We start from the raw sequence: 22,696 nt of genomic DNA, 5'->3' as shown, positions 1-22,696 counted from the left end.
TTCTACATACCGAGAACTTACCTGTGAATTCCTGTCCACTTTTCATGTTGTTAGTAGTAGGAATGGGCCTAATTTATTTTTCAGGTTAAATAATAGAAATATTAGTTTAACTTTTGTTGAATTTTGTAAAATTTTTGAATTAAATTCTGAATTATCTCACCAGTGGCATGCAGACTATAAAATGGGTGACTTATATTATGCTTTGACTGGTTTACCTGCCCCCGACCCCCAACATGCTAGTACCAAACCTATTCACCACCCTGTCCCAAAAATCTAGCAAAGATTTGCGGGTTTGTGTTTTTTAGGTAGGGCCGAGCCACATAACGCTCAAACCAACGAACTAGCTGTCATAGGACATTATGTGTACGGGTTCGGGAAATTGAACATAGGCAGGTTTATAGTTCACCATTTGAGTAGGCATGCCACAGCCAGCACCACTTCCAAGTCTCCTATCCGTTTAGGTGGCCTTATCACTCGAATAGTGGTGAAAAAGGCCGGTTTTGTAGTAGACGGACCCCACCAGCTGACCAACTGCGGACCAGATACCTACATGACTGCTAGGTATTTTGAGGATTTGGGATGGGTTAGACCGGATAGCGAGCAGACACCCTTTTGGTGTATCCGGACTGGGAACGAGCAACCTTTGCCCATTTTTCCCCTACCCAATCCAGACTTGACCGCCTTTCCCCCAGGGCAACTTTCTTACACTTACAATGCTTTAGTTGCCAACGCTAGGGGGCAGGCACCACCACCACCAGTTCCACCACCCCAGCCTCAGCCCGAGGTGGCTTTCTCTCCACCTCATATGTCCCACTCCGTCCCTCATGTTAACTCTGACCCAGTTTGGGATCTTCAGAGTATAGGTCAGGCCCTATGCCGTATCGAGCATTCACATACTGACCTTAGGAGGATGGTAGGCTCCATAGACCAGAGGTTAGGGTACCTAGAGAGGAACAAGGGTAGAGCTCTCTACCCTATGTACGATGATTATGCTCGTCGGGGCAACATTCCCGACGACGCTATTCACCCTGACTGGTTTCAGCCTCCACCCTAGGGATACGATAGGGATCCCACTGCCCGTGGTATTTACACTGACTATTCTTCCTTTTTCGGGTACGGGCAGGACATTCCTTTCGGGGGACCGGCGGGGGGGAGTTTTCACGCTGATTATTTTGGTGGTAGCTCTTCTGGTGCAGGTGGTGCAGGTGGCAGTGGAGGTGCGGGCTTCGGCTCGATGGACGAGGATGATGAGGACTAGCTATGCTGGGCTAGTTTCCGAGCCAATGAGGACATTGTCTGATTTTGGCTTGGGGGAGATTTTGGTTTGGTATTTTTCTTTTTCTCTTTTCTTTTATTTTTGGTGTTGTAGGGAATAATTTCAAGCCTTTAAAATCCCACTAGCTTGAACCCCACTGTGATCATACACTAAAGTACGGTGGCGTCCAAAAGGGAAGAAGATAGAGCAAAAGAGTCGCCAACAAGTTTTTAAGGAACTTGTAAACCGTTCATAGGATGAAGGTTACACCCCTTAACGATCCAAGAGATCGTCAACTCCATAAGGTCTAGAACCAAATAAGGGTTCGGGGATGATGGTACAAATCCAACCTAAAAGAGATTGAACCTGCCCTAATAATAGGCCTATACTTTATTCTGCTCGTATTCATGTGCGCTTTCTGACTAACATGCAATCAATAAGTTAACCCTAAACCTGTTTAATCTATGTTGGTTGAATTTAATGCACAAATAAACTATTATTGGCAATCACTTGAATTATAATCACAGTTAACCTAACAAGATTATTAATTATCTTATTAAGCGTGATTGCAAGTACAAATTCCCTTTAACATGCAATAAAGGTGATCAAGCAATAAAGAATAAGCATCAAGCAACATAATCAATAATCAACATCATGAATAATAATTATAAATCATCATAAATAAAATAATCATCATCAAAATAATTATAACAATAATATTCATAACCATGTTCATGTTAATATTAAAGCATAATAAAAATAGCAAGATCCTAGGCATGATACTAACAAGATTAATAACAAACCCTAGCATGTCACTAAGCGATAAAAATCAAATCTTTAATCCTAACATGATACTAACAACCATAAATATTAGGAAGAGCATAGGAAACATCACAGGATTCATATTTAATATTAAAAATACCCTAGACATGATACTAGGAATATCATAATAACAATATAGACATGATGTCTACATCATAATATCAATATATCAATTAAAGTACTTACTTTGATGCTTCGTACCTCTTTCTAATAACAAAATACACACGTTAGTAACTTCAAGGAAAAATAATAATCAAAGCAATTAAATTAAATAATTGAAAGAGAGATTTGGGACCAAACCCTCAGAAATTAAAACCTTTCACGTCTAGGGCGAAGGCAACTTCGAATATGACTAGGTGTTTCTAGATTTTGTGAATGCGGAATTTTGTATGAAAAAGCAAGAAAGAATAGAATGCTAAAGAATACTTGAGAATGATGAATGAAAGATGTAGATGATGAATGAATTGTAGATTAAGATTGTAGGTGATTGAAAACGGAGTTTTTGATACGATATTTATAGAGAAAATCAGCCAAAAAAGATAATTTAACAAAACAGAGTCTGACGATCGCAAAACAGGATTGGCGCCAACCCTAGCTAGCTGGCGCCAGGCACCAGTGGCTAGCGCCTGGCGCCAAGCCTGGTTCCAGGCACCAAGGCCTGGGGTTGGACGCCAGTCTTAATCTTAACGTGTTTTCGAAAATCCGATAAATTTCCCGTACTGGAAGATAAAATAATATAATTCCTTCGAAAAATGCTATTTGATCTTGATTAAAACTCTGAAAAGTCAACAAAGTCAACTTATCAATGCTAATTGAATTAGGAATGAAAAGAACCTTCTAGAAGATTCTAGAAGACTAAAACCATTCCTAATTGCATTAGGAATGATAAATCATATTAGGCCCTCCCCTAGATCATTGGGCCGTACATAAAGCTCAAACCGGGCCCAATTTAGTAAATTGGCCATAACTTCCTCAATATTCATCGGAATTGGGCTTATAATATATAGTTGGAAAGGTCTTTGCAAGCCCCATCCAACTACACCACTATTGGACCCATATCATGGACCAACCAAACTGGATTGGCTGTTTTCTTAAAATAAAGTTTTCCAAAACAGGGAGAAGAGAAAAGAAATAAAACTTTCCGCAACACTAGACCTTTCCACACTTTCGTTTCATTCGATTATGATTCGACGTGAAAGGTACTCATCACCGGGTTTGGTTTTGGGGAGACACAAATGGGTATCTACAGAAGCCCCCACTTTGACTGAGTTTGGAGAAACGCGAGTTTCGAAAACAAAAGTCAAAGTATCGATAGGGACGGAGAATGATTCAGAACGTTCTGCGATCCTAAATCAATCTTGTAACGCCGATACCTGCAAAACTAGCATTAGCTAAACAGATAAAAGAGTTAAGAAACGCGTATCTTGCACCGTCAAGCACACGTCTCTGAAAGTAACCGATTTGTTTTGATGACCTCCTGCAAGCTAGAGAATGCCATCCCGCTTGAAAACTGCTACGCCCGTAACTGCTTCCAAAAAATTAGAAGATCGCTTCGCCTGAAACTATCCTCCTCCGCAATGATAATATTCCTCATCCTAGGGAACATTATCGAAGATTATTTCTCTCGAAACAATCCTCATCCGCATTGATAATATTCCGCGTCCAAGGGAATACTATCGAAGATTGCTTCTCTTGAAACAATCCTCAGTTGTTTGTGACAACTCTCCATAATCCAGGGAACGCCACCTTGCTGTTTCGATGTTCACTCGTCTCTGAACAAAGAGCTTCTTTTTTATATGTTCACGCGTCTCTGAACAAAGAGCTTGATAATAGGATGCCCACGCGTCTCTGAGCAAAAGAGCTTGATAATAGGAAATGTCCACGCGTCTCTTAACAAAAAAGCTTGAATGAAATGCCCACGTGTCTCTGGAGCAAAAGAGCTTCTGATGGAAATGTTCACGTGTCTCTGAACAATAGAGCTTCGGTGCTTGAATGTTTGTTGCGATAATGTCTTGAAGAAAAAAATTTCCGAAGACCAACGTTTGTCGATCTCTAAAGCTCGCCTGAACTTTATTCCGCTAAAACCAGTATGTCGGTGTCTCCGTGATTAGGCGCTTTAAGCTAAGTGAGACGATCTTTCATCAGGTCGATCACTTATTGCAATTGTAATCAAACTGACTACTTAATCATGTCAAATTGCTTATAGGGGCTAACTGGCGCACCAAGGAACCCAAAATTGCTGTATGAAGTCAAAATAACCTTTCTGAGAGGCTTCGAGCTCTGTTGTTGTTGAGATATTTCTGGCGCCAAGAATTGATTCTGTCGCCGAAGATAGGGTCTTCCCTGTTCTGCTACACCTGTATTTATTTTTGACTATAGAACTTTGGCAATTTCTTTAATTATCTTAGGGTTGACCTAAGGCTTAAAATTATCTTAGGGTTGACCTAAGGTTTAATGTTGCTTGACTCATCGACTTGACACGACTCAAGGTATAAACTTGACTCTCCGTGATTGACTGACTCGAGGTTGACTCGACTCAAAGTGAAATGACACATGTGTGACTCGTGACCCGTGTGTGCATTGTAATGTGATCGTGCGACTCGAAAAATGTAAAAAAGCAAAAAATTTCCGTCAATTTTGTGGAGGGTACCGACTTTCTCCCGAAAAAGAAAGACGTGATAAAGAAAATCAAAAGTTTGAAGATGCATGTTGAATGAGCTTAGTCAAATGTTGTTTGATACTATATCTCAAGGTTCAAGGATTAATTCATCCTAGGCTATCTCAATTGTTGACTCCATGATGAAAGTATTTGGGTAACTTAGGCACGGAAGCTAAGCACTTCATACTTCGTGATGCAATAACAATTATGAGTGATTTTGACGAAGCATGCTTCAGCGTTAAGATTTCATGACAAAGGGTTCCTAAGGGAAATATATTTGGTCATGTATGCGTGATGTGTGTGATAGTGACACTAAAGTTAGGCCGCAAGAGCTAAGTGTGTGAAAAGATATTATTTATTAAAAGAGTCAAATGGTGGTGACTCTTAAGCTAGATAAGCTAATGATGTAGGGATCAAGCCCCCAAGTCTAGCTCTAAGTGAATAGGGATGAGCATTGGAGATCCCTAGATATGATCATGGTGTAAGTGTGTGAATGTGAATATGAATTCATGTTTATTACGGCCGCACCTCGATGTGAGGTTGCCTACGTATCCGTTAGGAATCAGGCCGAAAGTAGCTCTAGCCGAACCTCGCACAAGTGTGTATACCTCAAAAAAGGTCTTTTTAAGGGTTGTAACGTGGTTAGGCTAAAGGTTTGAAGAAGAAGGGGATAAAGGCTCAAGACCCTAGATACGCCCCCAAGGTGTGCAACCTTGCTTTTGAATATTTGTATTTTCATGCTTGAGGTTTTCTACTCTTTTTTTTGCTCTTTCTTTTGCTTTAGCATATATTTCATTTTTGCAAGTGTGGGCAATCCCGATCATGCGGTCTATCACTCACTTGGCATTCATGTTTCTCAGGCACGGTACCGAGCACTCGATAAGAGACGCAATCTGAGACATGTTCTTATCGAAGATACTTTCATATCAAAGACATTGGAACACTTACCCTTTTGTACACTTGTTTTTGTTTTTTTTATTATTGCTTATTTTTTTTCTATTGCTTTCTTTTGAATTTGCTCAAGCTTTCTTTAGAATTGCATAAGTTGCACGCCATCCCATCCCAAGGTTAGGTAGATGTAGGTTGAAAAAAGAAGGGTCTATCGTTAGACGAGGCTCAAAGTGGTTTATGAAGAAAGGATTGTATAATTGAAGGGCGAAAGGAGATATGATGTGGCTACAAGGGGTGCCTCAAATCATTAGTATACCTTGTGCTTAATTCGACATGGTTTTTTTTTTTTTTTTTTTTTTAATGCAATGTAATGAAATGATCATATGCAAGGAAATAAATACTCATTTTTATTAAAAGAAAATAAATAAAGAATCTATAAAAATTAATCTAAAAGAAAATAAAAGGTGTCTATGCTAGACTTATTGGGGAAGGGGTAAAATGAAAAAGAAATCGAAAAAGAGGTCATAAAATCTTGTCGTTGAAGCTCGCCTCTTGTCTTGTGTTGTTTCATCATCACCCTCATTTTTTGTTTGTCAATCATATGACTCAAACTCGATTCAACACACATGGATGGAAGAAGTGAAGAAAGATTGGAATAGAATGTGAAGAAAGATTTAGATGGAGGGATATGAAGAACTAGGAATAAAATGTAACCCCAACTTAAACGACGGAAAAGACCGACTCATACATGAACCTAAGACATGGCCATGGTGATGTGTACTCAAAGTGTGTGCTAAGACTAGTGAGTGTAGGTGACATGTTGAGACTCGTGTTATGACCATGTGGCTAGACTGTGACCAAGACTCGATTAATGACTTGACAAGGTGTTATTGACAGCGAAAATTAACCGAATTAATTAGTAAACTGGTTAATTATACTTTAGGTAACGACTCGACAAATAATCCAAACTGTCGGCCAAGCGACAGAACTGGCGTCACACTATGGTGGTTGGCGCCAGACATTTTAGTTAATGCCTGGCGCTACACACTATAATGTGGCGCTACAGCTCAGACTTTGGCGCCAATATTGGAGCTTCGGTCTGGGACTGTTTTCGGTATTATTAGTCAACTGGGGTATGCCTAAAGTCGTACTAGGTCAATTCCGATTAAAAAAAGACTTTATTGACTCAAATTAATTAATTAATTAATTAAATAGGCAAAGTTCTTTAAGTCATTAATTTTAGTCTCAACACAAATCAACAAACGGTTAAGAGAGACATAGAATATATATGCATAACAAATAATGCACAATTAGTCAAGTAGGCACAATATGATGCAATGAGTTTGCAACCTAACCATGGCTCTAGTTCTCTAAAGTTCAGGATATGGTTTAGTCAAAGAGGGTCCATGGTTTATTAGAATATAGCTCCTTTAAGCATAGCTTTACTCTCACTTGTTCCCAAATGATTCCTACCCTTTACCCTAGCCTTACATTACAAGCTTTAAAGACCTTCCGACCTTTGTGCATAGAATTGTATGAATGTGAAAGTGTTGCTTATCAATGCAAGTTATGATTTGACATATTTCGAGTCGACTAGTAGATTTGAGCGTTCATTGTTTTATACACGCGAGAGTGTGAGTTGGGAGGGCATTGTTCACATAAAGGGGTTGGATGGAGAGCGATCGAGTACATCTTTTACTCGCCACATAATGAGAGTTGAGTGTGTGAGCACTAGTCTTGAATTCTATATGCTCTTGTGGTTTGCTCTGTTTGACAATTTTTAGGGAAGATTGGTAATTAGAGGGATTTGAGTGGTTGATTCTGAAGCATGTTTATTTGATTTACCCTGGATCGTTTGTGCTTGATTTTTACTTTTGGGGTGAAGTATATTTATTGATTCATTGATGAGATCTTTGCTTAGGGACAAGCAAAGGTTTGGCTTTGGGGAGTTTGATGTGTCTATTTTATATAGTATTTTACCCCCGTCCCTTGGTCGTAATTAGTAGTGTTTTTGGCTCTTTAGAGCCACTTTTATTACTAATTGGTGTTTTCTAGTGTTTTCGTAGATTTGGTTGACTTTTGCAGGGATTTATACTTTTGGAGTATTTTCCCGAGATATTTTGGAGCAATCACGAACATTGGAGAAGCACGACCAGAGTTTATAGCCCAGGGCCGGTTAGAGCCATCGAACCGGTGATTAAGGGCTCGGTATAGGTGATACCGGGGCATTTGGACCGAGTATTTAAGACCCAAAGAGGAAACCCAGATTGGCCCGAAGAATTGGAGCCCAATCGAAGTCCAAATAGTGGCCCAAATGAGCCGCCCGGCCAAAAAGGCTGGCGCCCGGAGGCGCGCCCGGCCGGGCGGGAGAAGCTTAGTCTGGCGCCCGGTGACGCGCCCGGCCAGGCGCGAGATTTCTATTAGAGACAAAAAAGGCGCGCCCGATCGGGCGGTGCCTTGCCCGATCGGGCGCGTGTTTTATTAGTTGATGTTTAACGTAGTTTTAATTTGTTTTAGCTCAGGATTTTTGTACGGAGTATAAATACTCCTCCGTAATACGTTTTTAGGATCACTTCTTCATCTCTTCTTCTCTCTTTACTCTTTCTTTACTCTCTTAATTATTCTCTTAGAATTCTTTTCTCTTAAACCTTTGTTCTTAATTTTTCCTTTAATTCCAGATTTATTTTTGGTAATGATTTCTCTTCCTTTAATCTTAGTTATTTATTTTATTCCTTTAATCATGTCTTATTTCATTGCTTTGATTAGTTTAGTTTTTAATATGTGTGAGTAGTTTAATTTCTAGGGTTTATGGGGATCTAATAAATAATATGAAGGGGTAAATTATTGTTGTTGATTATCAATGCTAGATTAATTTCCTATTGATTGATTTAATGCTCTGTGACTAGATTAGGCCTATCTTTTATGCATGAGTTTGACAATATTGATTCAAGATTCGAGAGATGAGAATTAATGTTTAGGTCTAGTTTCAATAGGCAAGTTAATTTATAAATGGTTGAGTCAAGATTCGAGAGATGAGATTTAATACCGGTAAATTAATTGTGTGATTGTAATACGTAGCGAGAGCCCTTTACAATCTGGTTAATTGATGCATTGATGATTGACTATTATTGATTATTGGTATTGCATGATAATTTCTTATTGGATTGTTTTAATGTTTTACAATTGCGGCTTGTAAAAGTATAGCAGTATTAAATTGATGAATCGAGCAGATGTTAATTTGATATTAAAGGCTATTTTCAATAAGAACTTAGATCTAGTAAATTGCGAGAGCCTGTTAGATCTATGTTGATTAATAAATTGCGAGAGCCTGTTAATCATGTTATTTATGCAATGTCAATGATTGATTACTATGTTTTACCCTGAAGTATTATTTATTGGTGAACCAATGCCCTAGATCCTTTCATATATTGTTATCTTCCTATTCTCAACCTTAGTAGTTTAGTTTCTTACTTAATTATAAATATTGGTTACTTAAATAATTTAGATTATAATAATTAATTTGGAGTAAAAAGACTTGTTTCCCTGTGGAGATCGACCCTACTTCCCTATCTACTTTAGTTAGAGGACTTAGGAATTATTTTTTATTAGGGGATACGACTTTACCCTGTCACCAGACAACTATCTCTTGCTTGATCAGCCAAGTTATTACAAACCTACAGATATAGATATATAAAATATGATAAATATGCTCTCATCAATCAACATCATCCACCATTCAGCAATATCCATATTTCAAAGCAAAGTCCATAATTCATGGGCTCATCAAATTTACGCAAGGAAGTACCATCAAATTCTTAATGTACCCTACAGATGAACAATGTACATATAGTAAGAATGTAAGATACGCAAGGTCTTGATCTGATCTAAAGTGTCAAAATGTAGCATCAGAGTATTCATAGCTTCTATAACATGAGAAGGAGGCCCAAATTCAGGTATCACGCAACCAACTTATAAAATTTACAAAGGCAAAAAGGTTCATATAATTAAATATGGTCTCAGGCACTTTGAAAGACAAATAAATATTAGTCAGCTCAAAGCAATCTTATTGAGCAGAGCAAAACAACAATTGTGAATTGTTGAATTGTCATTACCTATAATTGAGCAAACCAAGATTGTAAACTCTCATTACCATCAGATCAATAAAGTAGGGGGTTATCACGCAATTCTAAACTCAACTAATGTGTAAAAATCTTCTAGACTACGTACATCCCGGCCTGATGGTTTTATTCTTGTCAATACTAAAGTCTAATCAGCTATACTCACGCAATGCAAAGATAAAAGTGCGTTGAAATTGTGCCAATGGTAGAAATTTACCTTAGTGAATTGAAGCCGGCAAAACTCGCCTGCTGCCCGAGCACCTTGAAACCACTCAGCTCAAAACTGCCAAATATAAACATTGTCACTATATAAAATATCATACCTTGAAAATTTGACTTGCAAAATAGAGGTCAGAGTAAATTTTGTTACACAACACTTAACCACTAACTTACAAAAATCATATCATAACAAGTTCAAATAGAAAAAAAAAAAAAAAAAAAAAAAAAAAAAAAAAAAAAAAAAAAAAAAAACACACTTAAATAATAGTTCAGATTGCCCCCTCGGCACTAAAATGAACATGCCAGAAAATAGTAATTGTTTCCTATCAATGTAGGTAAGAAAGGAGCTGATCTAAATGAGTACAACCCTAGTGGCCAATATTAGAAACATAAAGGATGACAGATAGTCACTTGATATGATGAGGGACATTATCCTGCTCAACTATTTTTCTAAACCAAACCATGAATTCATTGCTATTTTTGAGCCAAGAAAAGCACTAGATTCTGTCATTATTCTTAATGCACTTCTTATAATAGATGAAGCCAACTATGTTTAATATGAGATTCTGCAATTAGGAAAAATGAACCACCTTAACATCATACAAAAAACTTTGACATGCTAACAACAAAACCGGCCATGTCATTTGACCTCTACTTTTATAAACTCATCAATTTTTAAGCTTATTTTAAGTTAACATGCATTCATTAGGAAATGAGGAAAAGCATGTAAAGTAATATCATAAACTGTTAAAATGGGGCAGATATGTTACTAAACAAAAATCAAGTTTTAGTAAAAGGCTTAAACTATTGAGAACACTACTACTCCTGAGCTACAATTTGTAACAACCCATAATTGTAAAAGACAAATATTAACTACGAGGATACTTCGACAGTTTATTTGAGTTGTGTTCTCAAGTTCCCGATTAAATTGAATACGCACGATAACTAGTACGAACACATACAGACGTGAAAATAAAATTCAGACCCAAAATAAAATGCATAAAAGGTCAGAGACATGAATTCATCTAGTTCACATATATTTAGGAATTAAATCAACTATTTCTGTTAAAATTAACAACTTCACATCATTCTTAATGAATTTTTTATGCTTTCTAGGAAAAGTAGTAAAATTTAAGATTAATAATACGATACATATAACATCGTTTTAACAAGAAAAGTTCATTAATATACAAAAACAAAATGCATAAAATCGTGAATAACAATAGATGCAAATTTCAATTTTAATTAAATAGAATCCAACCAAAAATATAAACCCTACAAACTAGATTGTAATAATATAATTCACATGAAAATTAATGATCACATAACCAAAAACATTGAAAATCCATCAAAATTAACTGAATACCTGATTCAAAGCGCGAATTAGATGAAATCAGAGATGACTAATTCAACTGGTTTTGTGATTTTGTGACGATTGAAACCCCAGACGGCGAATTTGTGACTAACAAAACCCTAGATGACAAATTGAACGAAAAATACTGATTTTTTGATGAATTTCGCAAGGCAACAATGAATTGATGAACTGTATAACTAAAGATATAATGAAGTAATGAACACCGTAGTAGTACCGTATGTTGTGATTCCTTCGCTCTCGATTCATCTGATGATGTTGCTTGTGATTCAAATGATGGTTTTGATGAATTGATCGATGTTGATGATGATTTAGAGGATGACGTTGATGATGATGAAGGTGACTCCATTTATTGTATAATCAAAACTCATTCCGAGAGAGAACAGGTATTTGAGCAAGAATGAGAGGAGAAGTTTTTTTTTTTTACGGGAGAGGAGAAGATAGATTAGAATGAGATGTTAAAAAAATAAAAAAGAAAGGGTACAACTCATTTTTTTCTACAATGAGATTAGAAGAAAAAAAATACTTCGTATTTCATATGGAAAAAAAATAAAAAGGATTCAGCATAAAAAAAAAATGTTACAACTAAGTGATACATAATATTAAAGTGTTATTGTAGAGTGTTACATAATATTAATGTGTTACAAAAAAAGTTACTTAATACAACAATGATACAAAAGTATTACGTAAAAATCAAATAATCCTAAATTTTTTTAAGTGTTACCAATGGGTGTTACTTTAGCCCAATTTTGTACTAGTGATAAGCGTAATTAACATACTAACATGCAATTACCTATCAACACACAACTTACCTTGTTGTACCTATTTTTCAAGCATACAACATTCAACAAACTTCTCAACTAGACAACTACATAATTTATTTAGCGTTGATTATGCATCGAACGGGTTTCCTAACTAACCTCACCCAATAAATGAGGTTACTGACACGGGAGCTAACCGTGCCAGCATCAATAACCACTCGTAAGTGGCGGAATTCCTGCGCTTAATAATAATAAAATAAATTTACAACGTCCTGTACTCCAGTAAAAGTTATGGTTAAATATAAAACCCTATAACTCTTCCCATATGTTCATACTCAAGGTATATACGTTCCAAGAATTTTGGTGCATAATCTCTTTCACTTTACGTTATTTTCATATTACTACTATTAAACTTGGTGATGACTCACACACCATAATCATTCAATCAATAATAATTATTCAAACAATCAAATAAACCAAATTAATTCTTGAATAATTAGTGACCACATAATATTTAATGTTGAACCCTTTTTAAATCTACCTCGGTGTCAATGACACCTTAAACGCATAAAGCGCCACAAATCCTATCCCTCGATGTTAAAAACACCTTAAGTGAACTAAGGCACCAACATACAATTTATTCCTCGTGTACTTAGACACTTACATAGCTCATTTCCCATGCTTAAAACATCAATTAAAATTATATGAACCATAATAAAATTCTCTTTTAATATTCCAAACCAAATTAAACATTTAGATTAATTAAACATGCTCTCTAACATGCCATAAATTAAAGTTTGGTTCATAAACAATATTCCAAACTAAAATTTTCCGACCATTAATCCATCAGAAATAAATCATGTTTCATAATTCAATCACCAATAACAATCAAATCATAATTTCCATTCCAAAACTAGCATAATACTACTTGTAATCAATTAAACACATTTAGCATGTTAGTACATCAATAAAATTATGCTATGTACGCGAACTACCTTGTGTTAAATCCTCTTGAATTTCAGTGCTCCATTTTTACGATCAGCCACCCAAATTCTCATTCCCTCTTTAATTCTTTCATTTTCACTCATTAAATTTTTTCCAGAAAATGTAATCGTACCCTGAAGCGGACATCAAGTATTATCCGAAGATTGCAATCATAAATTGAGGTAATTAAAGTTATTGTACCCTTATTTGCAATATGTTTAATCATAATTGAAGCATAATTTGCAGTTAATTTGAAGTAAATTTTTAATGGGTTTGTTGTATATTCTGTTCATGTTGTAGTTTAGTTTGATAGTTTAGGCTATTGAATTAAGGTTGGTGTTGCCTAATTTTGTTGGTTGTTTGTTGCAAAATTGTAGAATAGTTATGTGTGTGTGTGGTTTTGTTTTTGAATTTTGCTTCATTTATGTTGGATTGTTGATAGATTGTGGTGGATGGTACCATGACATTAAAGTACTAGTATGGTGGAGTGTTTTGTTTCAATGGAAATGGTGAATTAGTATATATGGGGGGGGGGGGGGGGGAAGGCAAGACCTTTAGTCTGGACCCAGATGAGCTGTGTTGGTGGTGGTTGGAGGATTTTGCTAAAAAATGTGGGGATAGGCAAGAAGTACATGGTATTTACTACCTAGTTCCAGGTCTTAGTTTATCTGGTGGATTGAGAAAGGTGTACAGTGATGTTGAGGTGTTGGACCTGAGTAAGTTGGTTGTTGAGTACAGGAGTATTAAATTGTATGTACTTGAGGAAGTTGAACCCCCACTGCTGAAACCATTAACCTAAGCACAATCTCAGCCATTAGATCAGGTAGTTGCTTTATCTAACAAACAGAAATTACCAACAAAAAGGGCCCCACCAAAGGCTTTAATTCCAACTGTCCAAAATGAGTCTTCCTTTCCAAAAGATTCCCAGACTTTTTCAACAAGAACAACATCATGTGTCAACAATGTCCCTCAAAACATTGTCCCTCACACAGTTTTAAAGACATTGTTATCTCCAAAAGAAAAGATAAACCTCTCATCATAAAAACCAGATTCTTAGATCTAGGTTGAAGTTTCTTCCATCCCACCTCAATTACCTTTTGACCAGACAGTTCAAACCAACCCAGTTCCACCTGATTATGACTGGGAAGATCCCAAACCAGAGAGTCCTATTAACCTAAATGATTTGTTGAGTATCTACTCTTCTGATGATGAATTAGATCCTCTATATGATCCATTATTAATTGACAAGGGAAAGGGTGTTGTTAGGGAAGAATCAGATGATGATAGTTGTGAAGATGAGGATGGTTTGACTGGTGGAGAACAACTTGAGGTAAATCAAGAGGGAGGTTGGTATTCATATGCAAGTGATGATGAATAGTGTAGATTATCAAGGAACAAAGTGAGGGAGTTCAATTCAAAGCTTGTTGAATTAGCTCTGAAGCTGCAAAAAGATACAGAACATGGGAAGTTGGGGATTAGTGATGAAGATGTAGTCAGGTCTAAGCCAGTAGAAGGAGAACATGAACATGTCAGTGATTATGAAGGTAGTGATGAGGATGTTCACACTCCAACAGGATCTGATTAGGATGGAGCAGGTTTAGGTAAGAAGAGAAGCCAGCTTGTGAGTACGGACACAGACTTTTCTCAGTTCAAATGGCAAGTAGGAATGAGGTTTGCTAACAGAGAAGATTTCAAATATGAAGTGGCTAAGTATGTGATATTGCAAGGTAGGAATGTGTACATTAGTGACAGTGGTAGAAAAAGGAACAAAAGGACAGGTATAAGCTGTGTTGAGGGTTGTCCATTTTACTTGTATGCTTCTTGGGAAAGTAGGAGGGCTACATTTTTAATGAAAAGGGTAGTGGATGAGCACACCTGTCATAGAAATATGCAAAAAAAAAAAAAAAAAAAAAAAAAAAAAAAAAAAGCAGTTGAAAGCAACTTGGGTGGCTAAGCGATTCTTAGAGGTCTTTAAGGCAAGGCCTCACTGGCCAGCAAGGGAGATTATTGAAATAATTAAGAGAGATTTTAAGATTGTGGTTAAGAGGGATCTTGCTTACACAGTGAAATGCACATAGGCTCCTCCGTGGATCAATGCATGAACACTACAGGAAGGTTGGTAACTACATAGCAGCCTTGAAAAACAACAACCTTGGTACAATGGTTGAGTTGGTGACTGATGAGAGCAAACAACCACCTGTTTTTAGGAGGCTATTCACATGTTTTGAGGGATTGCAGCAAGGGTGGAAGGAAGGGTGTAGGAAGGTGATATGTGTGGATGCCTGTTTTCTTAAAACATTTCTTGGTGGTCAGTTGTTTTCTGTAGTTGGTAGGGATGGGAATGACCAGATGTTTCCCATTGCCTGGTCTGTAGCTGAAAGAGAAAATAACTTATCATGGGAGTGGTTTTTAAGCAGCTGAAAGTTTGCCTTGATTTAGGTGATGGAGAAGGCATATGCATCATTTCTGATGAACACCAGGTATGATTCTTCAATTCCTACATTGTCTTTGCACTTTGTTGTGACATTTAGCTGAATATGCATGTGCTTGGATGTTGTGTGTTTGTACAGTCAATACTTAATGTACTAGTTGATGTATTGCCAAAGGCAGAACATAGGCATTGTGTCGGGCATGTGTTCTCCTATTGGCATAAAGCTTATAGAGGAGATGAGTTCAAGCTTCAATTCTGGAAAATAGCAAAGTGCTACAATATAGCTGACTACACTATTGCATTAGAAGAACTTAGGCAGATTTCTGGAGATGCTGCTGCTGCTGCATTTGAGGCACACAACCCTCAAGTCTTCTGTAGAGCTTACTTAAGTATAGCTTTTAAGTGTGATGCTATTACAAGCAATATGGCAGAAAACTTTAATGGTTGCATCATTAATGCCAGAACTAAACACTTGTTGTACATGCTAGAAGACATTAGAATAGCTCTTATGCAAAGGTTAGTGGTGAAGAGACAAGAGATTCAGAAAGCTACAACAAAACTATGTCCAAAAATCCAAGTTAATCTCGAGAAGGAGAAAGAGAAGGCAGCTAACTGTGATGTGACTCCATCATCTGATACATTGTTTAATGTCAGCTACTTCGTAGACATGCTAGTGGTTAACTTAAGTTCCAGAACATGTACATGTCGAAAGTGGGACATGTTAGGGATTCCTTGCTGCCATGTCATGGCTTGTATCTTCTTCCTCAACAAAGAGGCAGAGGATTATGTTGATGAGAAGTACAGGAGGGATGTCTAGTTAAAGGCTTATGCAGGTTAGTCCCTATGCTTAGTGATAATGTGTTGATTGTTTGTGTTTGACCTTTAATTTGATTGTTTTTGTTTCTGATAACATGGAATATTTATTGTTTGATTAATAGGTTCAATACCCCTTGTGAGGGAGAGAGACATTGGCCTAAAGTGGGTTTAGAGTTGGACCCACCCCCCATTAAAATAGGTCCAGGGAGACCTAGGAGGAACAGAATTAAGGACCCATTTGAGGATCCAAAGAAAAAGGGGGGTTCTAAGTAGGAATGGGATGGAGATGACTTGCTATTTGTGTCAAGTCAAAGGACACAACAAAAGAAAATGTCCGCAGAAGGACAATGCCCCTACTGCACCAGTTCCACCACCAGCTAAGAGGGGTAGAGGTAGACCAAGGAAGGATGGCCAGCCACCAATTCCCAAAGGCAACTCCATCACCCCCTAGAAAAGCCAAGTGTGTTCCAGTTTAGGTCCTTTGAATGCTACCAGTGGATCAATGGCACAAGTGTCAACTAAACATCACTCTGCAACAGCTCAACCGACACAGTTAGGAAGAGGTGAGAGGATGATTAGAGGAGGAAGAGGATCAAGAAGGGGTAGAAGTTCTGCAGCAGGTGGGAGGGGTTCAACTGCAAGGGGAAGGGGTGTAACAAGAGGAAGGGGGTCAAGGAATCAGATTCCTTTAGGTGTTGGTGTTTACATGGCACCTAATGGGAATGCATTCATCAATGTAACTGATTATTTGCGTTCTGATGTAATAAAATATGAGTTGTCATGCTCTTTTCTATACTGATGCATAACTTTGTGTGTGTGTGTGTGTGTGTGTGTGTTTTTTTTTTTTTTTTTTGTGGCAGAAACCAACTGGGAGAGGTATACCCATTCAGCTTACACAATCAAGCCATACATCCACACTTCAATAGAACAGTCAGGGGTCTAGTTTTGTTTCTTTTGCCAAGTCAGTCCAACAAAACTTATATATTTGTACTGGCTAATAGTATCAACATTCAATGATGGGCTGCAATATTATTTTGAAACAATGGATGCATGTAATTTTTTGAAACAATGTTGTTCTGTTTCTTTTGAGAAATCTGATCTGTGCATATGTAGTCACAGAAACAATCACTCAGGGCAGTGTATATTTTGGAAACAATGTTCATTTGCTGCCATTATTTAATCAAATGATGTTTTTAATCATTGAAGGTAGAGTACAACTGCCATTTCATTTCACAAACTACAGGAGCTTACAACAGCATCTTAACACTACATATCCTTTTTAACATCATTCATTTCAAATACAACACTAACATAGCAAAAAACAACCATGATAACAGCAAAGCCATAGAAAAATTCCTTTCATTCCTTGCGCTTTTCATTAATTCAATCCTAACTTGACAGAGTTCAAACTTCAGTTCCTGTAATTCTTCCTCTGCATTCTCCTTCTTAAGCTGCAATTTCTTGATTTTTTTTCATCCAACAAACCCTTCTCATACTCCATCTCTGTAATGATTGTCTCCTTTTCAAACACTGTAAACCGCAAATCTTCAGCATTTTCCACACCATTTCACTTACAAAAATCACAAGTATCTTGTAATTAAATACACACACCCAATTCAATTTTCGACCCAAAAAACCCTAAATTACAAAGTTTAATTAAAATCGAAATTAAACTTAATTGAAATCGAAATTAAACTTACTGGCCAAAGAGGGCATCCATGAAACTTCATTCCAGCATTAGGTCCATGTTTCACTGTACGCAAAATCACGTCCCTACCACAGTTGCATTTCACCTTGGACTGCCTTCCACCTCTTGAATTAGAGACCAAAACAGCCAGAAAATTGCCTATTTCCAGGCATTGTCGAAGGAAAACGAGGAGAATAAGAAAACGAGGAGAATAGTGAAGGGAAGAACAAGAGAATTAGGGTGAACTATGGTGAGAAAGGGAATCAGGGGAAGGAGAGATCGTTTTACATGAACAAGAGTTAAACGAAAAAAAAAAAAGAAATAAATTAATTCAACGGTCACTGCCACGAAGGATGGCAACCTGTTGTAAAAGGTTGGGTGACAAGGCCTAATGAAATAGAATGGGGGGTAAAGGTGGGAATAATCATGTATAATTAAAAGGTGGGATTAATAGAATAAGATCGGTGAAAGGTTGGATTATTAAAATCAAATTTTCCTTTTTTTTTGTTCGAAAGAGTTTAGCACTGCCGGCTACTAGCAGCACCGGTGGCTGCCTGCTGCTGGCAGCTGGTGCTGCCGGTGACCGGCAGCCCACCGGCGGTGGTGGTGGCCGGCGGTGATGGTGAGGCCAAAAGAAAGGGGAAGGGGAAAAAGAAAGAAAAGGAAAAATAAGGAGAAGGGAGAGAATTATACCTTGGGTTTTCTCCACTCTGGGAAAAGTTTGATTTGCCTCAAGTGTTGAATATTTATACCCCTTATCTAGAAACCCTTCTTCCTAAACTTTCCCTTTTTTATCTTTCTTAATCCCTTCCCTAATAAAACTTTACTAAAATAAAACTTTCTTAAATTCAACCCCAACTTAAATTAAATAATTAATTAAATAATTTTTCTGTTATAAAATATTTCTAACTTATCAAAATGAATGATTAAAATACTTTAAATAAAACCTTTCAATTTATTTAAATACTTCTCAAAATGCTTATTTTAAATATAATACGTATAAAAATACAAGGTATTAAACAACCTCTTTACAATGATGTTATGTTCCATCAAAGATTTCGAATGCGTAAACGTCTTCCAACACATTGTTTGAAAACTAAGCGAAAGTGATGTATACTTTCGACAAAGGCCTGATGTTACTAGAAGACTCGGTGCATCCGCGTTACAAAAATGCACATCATCTATGAGGATGTTGGCTTATGGTTCAGCAACCGATGCAGTTGATGAATACATCAAAATTGCAGCTAGCTCAGCAATAGAGTGTCTTGGACACTTTGTTGAAGGGATTATCTCAAATTTTGGTCAAGAGTATTTGAGGAAAGCGACACCAACGGATGTAGAACGACTTCTTTGTGAAAGTAATGCCCGTGGATTTCCTTGTATGTTGGGGAACGTTGACTGCATGCATTGGGAATGGAAAAATCGTCCGCGTGCATGGAAAGGAATGTACCAAGGAAGAAGTAAAATTGCAACCATAAGTTTAGAAGTCGTTGCGTCACAAGACTTGTGGATATGGCTTGCTTTTTTTGGAACACCAGTCTCCCTTAATGATATAAATGTTCTCCAATGGTCTCTAATATTTGATGATATTTGTGAAGGTCAAGCCCCACAAGTTAGCTTCAACGTCAACGGAAATACATACAATATGAGATACTACCTTACAAATGGTGTATATCTGAAATGGACATCATTTATCTTAGCAATCAAGCTTCCACAAACCGCTAAATAAAGATTATTTACACAAAAGAAATAAAGTATCGAAAACATGTTGACCGTGCCTTTGGAGTGTTACAAGCTCAATTCGCAATAATACGGCAACCAGCTCTCGCATGGTCGACAAAAATCTTATGGAAAATTATGATGGCTTGTATTATCATGCACAATATGATAGTTGAAGATGAGCGAGAAAACTATTGGCATTACGATGCATCTAAATTTATCTCTGACCAACCTCAAAAAGTTAGCGAATCATCAAATCAAGGTAACAACGAACCATTCATAGTGAGACGTGGAAGACTAGGTAAACTAAGTTTAGCGGGTTACATGGCAAATAAAAATAATGTATGAAATAGGGAGATGTATATGTTATTAAAGAAAGACTAGGTTGAGCATATATGGCGTCGTTTTGGTAATGCATGAAGGTAACTAGTAGTTGGAGAAAACTTTTCTTGTTTAATGATTAACCCGTTATTATGTTTTCCCATATTAGTTGTAACGTACTTTGTACTATTTTAGCAAGCCAATAATATTGATTGTAACAACGTTGTTTTAATTGTAATAATTATAATGTATTTAGTTTTTTTAATAAGTTTTAAACCACTAATGCTCAACTAGACTAATTATTCAAAGTAATTAATAGAGATAGTAATTTAAATATAATATTATTAATTAATTGTATTATAAAATTAAGTTATGACTATTTTTATAAAACATTAAATTTGTTATCATAAAATCAAATATAAATAATATTAATTGTTGGTGGGATATTGAAAAAAGTAGGAGAGAGAATGGTGGGGTGAATCACCATTGTAGGAAAAATTAATGGGTTACTCACAAGGGATTTTAAAGGGAAAAATGTTAGGCATGTAAAAATGCATAACAAGGGGTATTCATGTAATTATATATATGTACAAACGAATGCATATTCTGGTATCATTGGATGATCAAATGGTACCACTGAATATACAGTGATAGTATATATGCACATAATGGTATTATATATGCATTCAGTTGTACAAAATTTATGCATAAATAGTACCACTGAGGATTTAATGGTACCATAAAAACTTTCAGTGGAACAATCAACATATGGTCCCCTATCACGTAATACAATCTGACCAAAAAATAGGTGGGGTCCACCTACAGACCCCTCTCTTCCCATCTCTCCTCTTTTCTCTCTTTTACCATGTGTTTTAAAAATATTTTAACCAATGTTATGTATTTACAAATGCATAACATTCCTCCATTTTCACTTCCTCGTTACTCACAATGGTAACTCAAGATAGTGAAATATGATGTGGAGATTATGTGGAAAGAAAAAGGTAGGAGAGAGAAATAAATGAGTAACTCACCAATGTGGGTGCTCTATTAGAGCATCAACATTCAAGAGGATATCTATTCTTTTAGCTCTCCTTTTATTTTCTTTTTAGCTTCCTCGTGGATGTTGGGTCTGCTAAAAGGATCATGTCATCAATATTCCGTTTCCTTTATGTGGAAAGGAAAACAAACCTCGCCCCACGAGCCAAAAAGTAAACAAGAAAACCAAAAAAAAAAAAAAAAAAAAAAAAAAAAAAAAAAAAAAAAAAAAGTGATTGTTTGGCGGAAAATGCCCAAGCAACGACCAAAAGCACCAACGGCAACTTGTCACAACTTAAAAGCAAGCACAAGTTAAAAGGTGACACTTGTCACAACTTTGGAGGTCACATAATTTTTGTGACTTAAATCTCTAAAACGGCTATAATTTTTTTAATGGTAACTTATTTTAGAAAGCCAAAAGCACCAACGGGCATAAATTTTTTTTCTTTATAAAATGAGTATAATTTGTCCATATTTTCACACTCTTTCATTTTTTGCATTTTTCCCCATTAATCTCATCTATTGTGGAAAAAATCTAATATCACTCAAACAATTTTATTTTTTTTCTTCATTTCACTTCCAATTTCAAATACCCTTCAATATGGATCGTAATAATTCAAATTACGGGAATAATATGAATTTTCCAAATAATCCAAACTTTCAATATAATCCAAATAATCCTCCTTTTGATCCAAATTTATTACAAAATCCTCATTTTCAAGCTGCTTTGCAATGGTTTAGTAGTCAATCAAGACCAATAAATGTCAATAATATTCCACAATGTCAATAGTATTTTACTAATTTTTTATATTAATATGAAAATGTATTAGTTGACGTATTTTGTTCAATTAAAAATAATAATAATAATAATAATAATAACAACAACAACAACAACAACAACAACAACAACAACAACAACAACAACAACAACAACAACAACAACAACAACAACAACAACAACAACAACAACAACACAACAACAACAACAACAACAACATTTTACAAACTTTAATAATAATTAAGTGTATAAATAGGAGTGAGAATATATGGTGGGATACATGTAAATAGGAGAGAGAAAATGAGAAAGGATACTCATTGATGTTGGAAATATTTAAGAAAAATGATAAGTAAAAGGATGAAGATAGTGGAAAATGATGTGAAAGAGAGTGTGATGTGTCAAGTGGAGGAAAGGATAGAGATATTGGAAAAGGATTGTAGCATCCTTGTGAATGATGGTGCTCTAAGATTTTTTTTTTTTCTCGAATTATTGATGGAGTTTTGCAGAGTATAAACCCGTGCTGATGCACGGATTTCACAGTGATTTATCTTTGGATTTTTTAAAATTTTGTTTTCATATTTTATTGAGTTCAAAATGTTCACAAGTTTACTTTAATTGATCTCAACATAAATTACCAAAATAATAGGTAGCTATTTCAAATTTATTACCTAAATAATAGCTATTACCTAATTAAAATTAATTAGCATTTTATTTCAAAAAAATAAATAAAAGCATTTGAGCAGGAAATACATGTTCAACTTTAAAAAAAAATAAATAAATAACATCTGCGGTTGCTACTGTAGTATTTGTTATAGATGGAATTTTTTT

At 36.1% G+C, this 22,696-nt stretch overlaps 2 protein-coding genes and 1 long non-coding RNA gene across 4 annotated transcripts; 2 read left to right on the top strand and 1 right to left on the bottom strand.

The window, feature by feature from the left end:
- Positions 1-8,104: 8,104 nt before the first annotated feature.
- Positions 8,105-11,809, bottom strand: LOC145555851 (uncharacterized). Of its 2 annotated transcripts, XR_014091592.1 has the most exons (4): positions 11,554-11,809; positions 11,331-11,437; positions 9,963-10,028; positions 8,105-9,452 (listed from the first exon to the last, which is right to left on the bottom strand). It is a non-coding gene; the product is annotated as an uncharacterized LOC145555851 (long non-coding RNA). The 2 variants fall into 2 exon arrangements; XR_014091591.1 differs by lacking the exon at positions 8,105-9,452 and having other exon boundaries at positions 9,511-10,028.
- Positions 11,810-15,175: 3,366 nt separating this feature from the next.
- On the top strand, positions 15,176-16,329 carry LOC145642762 (uncharacterized). The gene is made up of 3 exons (XM_081693936.1): positions 15,176-15,403; positions 15,499-15,561; positions 15,652-16,329. Exons 1-3 carry the CDS (start codon positions 15,176-15,178, stop codon positions 16,327-16,329), a joined length of 969 nt encoding a protein of 322 aa, XP_081550062.1.
- Positions 16,330-19,198: 2,869 nt separating this feature from the next.
- LOC145642761 (uncharacterized) lies at positions 19,199-19,744 on the top strand. Its single transcript, XM_081693935.1, has one exon. The coding sequence runs from the start codon at positions 19,199-19,201 to the stop codon at positions 19,742-19,744; it is 546 nt and encodes a 181-aa protein (XP_081550061.1).
- Positions 19,745-22,696: the final 2,952 nt, after the last annotated feature.

Source organism: Chenopodium album, chromosome 8, assembly GCF_948465745.1.
Source record: "Chenopodium album chromosome 8, dcCheAlbu1.1, whole genome shotgun sequence".
Taxonomy (NCBI): domain Eukaryota; kingdom Viridiplantae; phylum Streptophyta; class Magnoliopsida; order Caryophyllales; family Amaranthaceae; genus Chenopodium; species Chenopodium album.
The sequence above is the reverse complement of the archived record's forward strand: the minus strand, read 5'-3'. Positions and strand labels throughout refer to the sequence as shown.